At 38.1% G+C, this 7,039-nt stretch overlaps 1 protein-coding gene across 1 annotated transcript; it reads right to left on the bottom strand.

The window, feature by feature from the left end:
• Window positions 1–478: 478 nt before the first annotated feature.
• Window positions 479–6,933, bottom strand: LOC112562256 (serine/threonine-protein phosphatase alpha-2 isoform). Its single transcript, XM_025235367.1, has 7 exons — window positions 6,723–6,933; window positions 5,522–5,653; window positions 5,048–5,278; window positions 4,215–4,319; window positions 3,252–3,475; window positions 2,729–2,863; window positions 479–2,166 (listed from the first exon to the last, which is right to left on the bottom strand). The coding sequence occupies exons 1-7, from the start codon at window positions 6,775–6,777 to the stop codon at window positions 2,062–2,064; spliced, it is 987 nt and encodes a 328-aa protein (XP_025091152.1). The 5' UTR covers window positions 6,778–6,933; the 3' UTR covers window positions 479–2,061.
• Window positions 6,934–7,039: the final 106 nt, after the last annotated feature.

Consider the following 7,039-nt stretch of genomic DNA (forward strand, 5'->3'; position numbering starts at 1 on the left):
GGATCATCATTTTGTGCTAACACTAGAAGACTACCTCATTCCAACAACAAAGTCCATGTTGGGAGATTTTTGTCAACAGAAAAAGTGCAGTGGAAGATGCTAAACATCTGCCTAAGGCTGCAAAAAGGTTGTGGGGAAAACTGCACTTCACAAGAGTTTGACACTTACCCAGTATTCTCTGCTTAACAATCTTGGTGAAACAAAGAGTATATACATATAATCGTTCTAATGCAGCCTCATGCAAATTTTCCAGGTTATATCAGTGTTAAAATATGCTAGAAATGTGTGGACAGATCATCATCAATAGTACACTATTTTTAACACTTCACTCTCCAACATGGAGTTCTCTTGCACAGCAAGTAAGAAAATGTAGCATTGCTTGCTCAAGATGTATGACAGTACTACATTCATAACATGTTCAACATGAATCACTCCCAACACGAACACACTTTTTCTGATAAAAAACAAAATCCATAAATACAAAATCTACCTGTTTATTCTTTAGAGGGGAAAAAATCCAATGAGCTTTAAAACAGAGGGCAAACAAGTATTTTTCTTTATGCACATGTTATTTCACTGGTTTCTATCTTAATGTAGAGGACAGCACAATCAGCATACAAGAAATCTTGTCAAACCCTTTATAGTATACCAATCAAAGCCACCGTTTGCCATACACCTCATCAACAAAATTATCTGTATTTCTTCAATTTTAAATGCAGAAGAATTTTGCCAGAGCTCTTGTTTTAAATACAAAATACAAGAATAACACAAAACAAAAACTGTTCAGATTATTATAACAATTAACATCCAGCATACAACATTCATACAAAGGACTGCTAAGTCTCCTGTTTTCCCCCACCTCTCCCCACATAAACTATTCAGATACCATCACATTTTTATAACATTTAAAGAAACCATGACTACAGACACATGTCCAAGATACCATTTTAACTACTCTGACCAGGAACAGAACGGCAGGATATAAAATGTCAGCTGTGATGCTAATGCCTGTACTAGAGTGTGGGGAGAGGAGAGAGAAACACAAGTAGAGACAACTATTATTTACATGATGGACCATGAAGACCTCAGCACAAGTCCACAATGAAAGCTACAGTAGACATGGGGTACCAGGACCCTACAAAAATGATGACTGCAAGTAAGCTTGTTTTCAGTGTGAACCAGTGCATGCAGTGTGGTGTTTAGGTATGCATGTGACACAGGTTGCAGTTCACGGACGCTTGCCTCATGAAATAGGGAGCTTAAGTGCATGCATAAAAAACCACCTGTGTGCAGACTGTGGCAACTAAGCGATGTACTGTACACCACACTGGTACCATAGTGAAAGATACCAGCATGCAAGTTAACCACTCCAGAATGCACCATGCCTACCTAGATTATCTCTTCTCTGCCCACTTCTTTAAAAGTTCCATCCAAATTTCTGTGCACTCAGTGCGGTGAAATGTTAAGGTACACTGCAATTGTCCATTATACAATGCATCTCATCAAACACAGCATGCCACAGTATTCCTTTGGACAGAGCGCTAAAATTGAGCCCAGCCAATTTCTCAAATCTTCAGTGCAGTATATAACAGGCTGTGGCCCCGCAACCAGTAAAACTTTGGAGTTATGCTACAGTGAAGTTTATATTTCTGAAAAGGCCAAAGTACGAACCATCAGTTCACAAGGTTTCTACGATGAATCTCTGCTTTCACACCAACATACTGTTTAATAAACTTGACAGCTTCTGGAAAATTTGCTTTGCTTGTTGCTTAATCAAACTATATACAAGGACATGCTGACCACATAGAAGAGCTCCTGGACCACTCAGTGATGACAGGTGAGACAATCAAGTCGACACAACAGCAACTGCCCCAGTAGTGAAAGTAGACAGACAAGGAAAGTACTGGTTGAAAAGACGTAACATATGCCATTGTTATGTCAGGGGCACAGAGCAAATGCTGTAGCATCAAGTGCAGAAGACCGGCCGCCATCTGATCAAAAGTACTATCCTGACATCAAACCAAGCTCCAAAACCTCTCCAATGTCACAGTTTCATTTTTTTCACATCTTTCCTTTTGCTTTTGCATTGCCTCGAGGTGGAGTAACAGGCCGACCCTGGTTTAATCCTCCATAGGGAAACTTTTTCTTATCTGCAGGCTTCAATATCTGAAGATGCAACAACGGAAATAATGACAGTTTACAGTCCACCAATAACTTTATTAGTTTGGGTGGGAGTGGGATAAAAATTTTTTTTTAAAAACTCAAGCAAATTTACAAAGAGAAAACTTATTTATTTATACACTTCAAGTTCTATAGCAATATACAATATATATATAAAACCATCAAATGTTATATAAAAATGTTATCTTATTGGCCGTCACTACCTACAATACCTTTTATAAGATTTAACTGTACACACGAGCCATTCTGGGTTCAATCATGGCTACTATTGCCTTTCCTGCTGGATAATGTGTCCTAGCTTAGATCTTAAAGCAGAGAGTGAAGTTAACCAGAAATGTATTTCCTATTTATAAGCTACAAGCATCAATTAACATTTCGTCTTAGTGGATGAAAGTTATCGGAAGGAGCGCTCTCCAATAAATAACACATTAGAAAAGAGGTTTGGGACGGCCAAACAAAGACCAGCAAATTTACAGCCTGCAATCCCATTTAGTAATTGCTGCTAAGTCCTGATATTTACCAAGCTTTATTAATGTTTCAAACTGACCTGAAATGAGCACATCAGTGTCTCGTCGACTGACATCATGGCACCAGCATTGTCAAACTCCCCACAATAGTTTGGAGCTGAGAACAATGTCACAAGCTGTCGCTTGGCAAAGAACTCATAGCCATCTTCCACAACCTGCAGATAAGACATTGGATAATTCACTTTATTTGTACTTGTAACTTTCCCAATTTTATCGCATCCCACTTCAAAGCCACTGAGGCACAACATATGTCACGATACAAGTCAAAGTTTGTGGCCAAGCCACCTCTCTGTAGCCCGTAAACCTTTACCTGTCAGAAAACTGAAGGTAATTTATTGCATGATATTAAGGTGTAAGTACCAGGGAATAGTCATGCAAGCCTGTGTAGCCTTTATCCATGTCAAAATGGAAGGCGTGACTGACAAAATTACAAACAGCTCACAAAGGATAAAAAAAAAAGCATGCTCCAAAATACTCCATGCAAAACAAATAGTTTCTAAAAGGCTTAATTATAATAAAGGAAAGTCAATGAACAGTCATTACCTGGTGAGCACGGCATATAAGATCAAGGTCATGCTTGTGCAGGAACTTGGCGACTACTTCTGCACCAAAAGTGAAGGAGACTCCTCTGTCATTCTCACCCCATCCCATAGTCTCCTTGTCAGGGTCTGACCACAGAAGGTCACAAAGGAGACCTTGATCTGGTACATCTGTCGGCCTCATAATACGTCGAATCTGCTCCATGGACTGCAAATCTGGACTTAGACCTGAGATGATGTGGAGGGAAAATGGGGGAAAAAAAAAAAATCAACATAGCTAAAAGACCAACAAATGACAATCCCTTAATGATGCGCACTTTTATAGGAAAAAAAACTTTGAACGTCTGAACAGTTCAGACAATCCTCGCACACAGGATTATCATTAAAAAGTACACAAATCATTTGTACGTGCCATTAGCACAGAGGTAAAACATTCGCTTATTGCCACTACAGTAAGCAACATAAAGTCTGCTTTGGGGCACCTGAGTATGGCTTTATTCACAGGAATAGCCATCACCAGTTTTCACCAAGTATTCCACCCCCACCCAACACTGTGAATAACCTTTTGGTGGTACAACTTTCCTGACAAATAAAATTGAAAAAATAATATTGCTCCAACAAATGCAAGTGTAATCTTCTGTATCAAGATTGTAAAACTCAATGCTACTGGAAGGAGCAGGAGAACAGAAATGGTTATGTAATAAACATCATTGCCCAAGGTCATATCATCAAAAGCCTAAAAAGTATTTTTGTACCAGTTTCTCTGGCAGCAAAATGCACTTATGGACCTTAGCCAAAACTTTACGACTATTGTTGACTTGAGACAGATGCAAACAACCTTAGTCCCTCTTTTGCACCAATACATCACCCAGAAGCAGTTGCAGTGTTAGTGCGAAATTTGCAAGATGAGATGCTAAACACTTAAAATGGGTGATCCTAAGCCCACAAATGAACAATACATTCTCACCTCCATGACAACAGAATATTTTCTCATCAATGATGGCAGCTATGGGCAAGCAATTGAAGCAATCTGTAAATGTCTTCCACAACTTTATGTTGTACCGCCTCTTGCCTGTAAATCATAAATTTGTTGCTGCACAATTCATAGCAAGCTTCGAACTACTGTCTACACTTATCACTATGCAAAGTACACAGGATTCCAAGGACCCAGCGCTAGTGTCAAGGACCTTGCAAGACTAGTACATTGTTATGATCTAAAGATAAAATAGTATTTCTGCACTGGTCAACCATGAAAAGGAGTCTTATCAAAGAGGATACCAAGAGCGATCACTGAATGTGAGAGCTTGAAGTCAGGCCATGCCCCTTTTACACGAGTAAACGTCACTAGATCTGGGAGTGCAGCACCTTTGTTCTGACAATTGTGCATTGGCCACACACAAACGCGCATGCTTTCATACATTTTGAACACCAATATTAAAGAGAATCATCTTTGCTGATACTCATAGGAGGGCGTTGCCGCGGCTACATCTGGGTCAGAACGGCTTCGCTTTCCCACCTATGTGGTTCCTCTTGGTATCCTCTTATTATGAAGAAATTTTGATTTAAGTAGACTTGCAAAAACAGATTCAACACTTCGTCAACTTTAGGACTTGTTGAGATCATAGGGCAAAAATAAATCTGACTGACTATTTTTCCAAGGGTGTGAAGACTGTTAAGTTCCCTTACGATCTCTGAGGTCATGTAATAAAAGTAACAAATATTTTATACTACAGGATGAAGCATTTATACAGATGAAAGACATAATTAAACAACATGTTCTATTAAGCCACAAAGACTTACACTCATCATAAAAGCCATAGATTCTGTTAATGCTGGCACATTCATGGTTGCCACGCAACAAGAAGAAGTTTTCTGGATACTTGATTTTGTAGGCTAGCAGCAAGCAGATGGTCTCAAGTGACTGCTTGCCACGATCCACGTAGTCTCCAAGAAATAAATAGTTGCTCTCTGGGGGGAAGCCACCATACTCAAACAGCCGCAGCAAGTCATAATACTGGCCGTGAATGTCACCTACCAAAGAAATAATAAAAAAACTGAAGTATTAGCAGCATTCAAAAGCAAAAAAGGGGGTGGGGGATGATGAACATAATGAGTAATCAAATAATTTATACTGCAGCTCCAACTTCTGACTGCTTCTGTCACTCAAGATTCACGAGTTTCCCATAATACAAAATTCTTCTACGATACATCAAATACTTGTAAGAATGAACTCCTGTAATAACTGTACTTTATTGCTAATTTTTAAATACACACCGCAGATCTTCAGGGGTGCTTCAAGCTCCAAAAGAATTGGTTGGCTCAGAAAAATCTCTCTTGACTTAAGGCAAAGTCCACGTATTTCAGATTCTGTCAGCTGAACATTTTTACCAGGTCTGGAACCTCGCACTGAAATAAAGAGTAAAAAGGAAGTCCCGCAACAAAGTGAATACAAAGCATAGTTATTTAATGTAGATGCACTGTGCTTGTGGCACGTTTTTTAAAGTATTATCTTTTTCTTGCTAATGACCTAAAAAAACCCACCTTGATTTACTAAACCGATAACATTCTGAACAGGCACAAAAGCACTATCAACAAATGTACAAAATCATACAAATATTTTAATTTATCTATTAGTTAAACCAAAGTCTAGGCCCTCATAAAATGCTGTTGCACTGTGCCTCTTGTCCAATCAGTGTGGTGAAAACATCCAGCTCAACACTACTTTCAGTTGATCTCAAGTCATGCATTTGTTCTATGCACTACATCAAAAAGCATGTATTTTGAATTTCATCTTGTAATATAACCAAACCGCAGTGATGGAAACAGCAATCAGCTTAAAAAGTTAAATGATTATATGACAGCATGCCAAAAATATCGTTACCAAATAACTGTCTATATTCAAACATGATGAAGTTACCTCCAATCCTAATTAATATGCTACAGAATGTTAATGATTTTCATCAATGAATTCTGCAAAATAATGCTGAAAGATACTATAATATGCACGAACATATTCTAGAATATAATGATAAAGACAATAGAGAAATACTATAAAGCCCTTTCGGTTCACTAGAATCATTTTAAAAATTCACTATTCAGATTAGCATTTACGTCACCTTTTCCGTGACATTAACAACTCACAATAAACATCAGGATCATGTAATAACAGTTATTTCTCTTGGACAGAGGAAAAAATCAACACGCCTAATTTTAACACGCTAAAACTTCAGCATTAATAAGCCCAATTTTCCATCGTACATTGCAACCAAATCACAGGTTGATTTTTTATTTGAGACATCGAGTTTAGGGGCTTCTAAGTATAATGTGGTGAGATAACGTGTCTCATATTTCGCTCAAATGTAGCGCATATATAAATAATGAAGTACTTGTTTAAAACCTCAAAACTAAAACGAGCAACTTCTTTTCTGCACAATAAATCTGAACTTCTACCCTAGTTCTGAGCTCGTCAACTTACCTTCCAATAGCCTTGCAATTATACTGTCTATATTCAATTTATCGGTATCGGCCATTACAGTGAAGCAAACTGGTTAAGAAACTTGTGTAATAAAGTTTCTCCGTGAAGCAGATAATAGGATGATCAAGGATTTTGTTCCCAGATAATGCTACAAACAAATACAACTAAGATGGCGGCCGTAGTGAGGGGCGTAGTGATACAAATGTCAGTTTACCAGAGTATCGAGGTCTCTAGATAGCTTCTACAGCTTTCTCTAGGCAAGAAAGAACTTTACTAAATTAAAGAAAAGATTCTCCAACAAACTATTTTAATAGTTT

Source organism: Pomacea canaliculata, linkage group LG4 (genome assembly GCF_003073045.1).
Source record: "Pomacea canaliculata isolate SZHN2017 linkage group LG4, ASM307304v1, whole genome shotgun sequence".
Taxonomy (NCBI): Eukaryota; Metazoa; Mollusca; class Gastropoda; order Architaenioglossa; family Ampullariidae; genus Pomacea; species Pomacea canaliculata.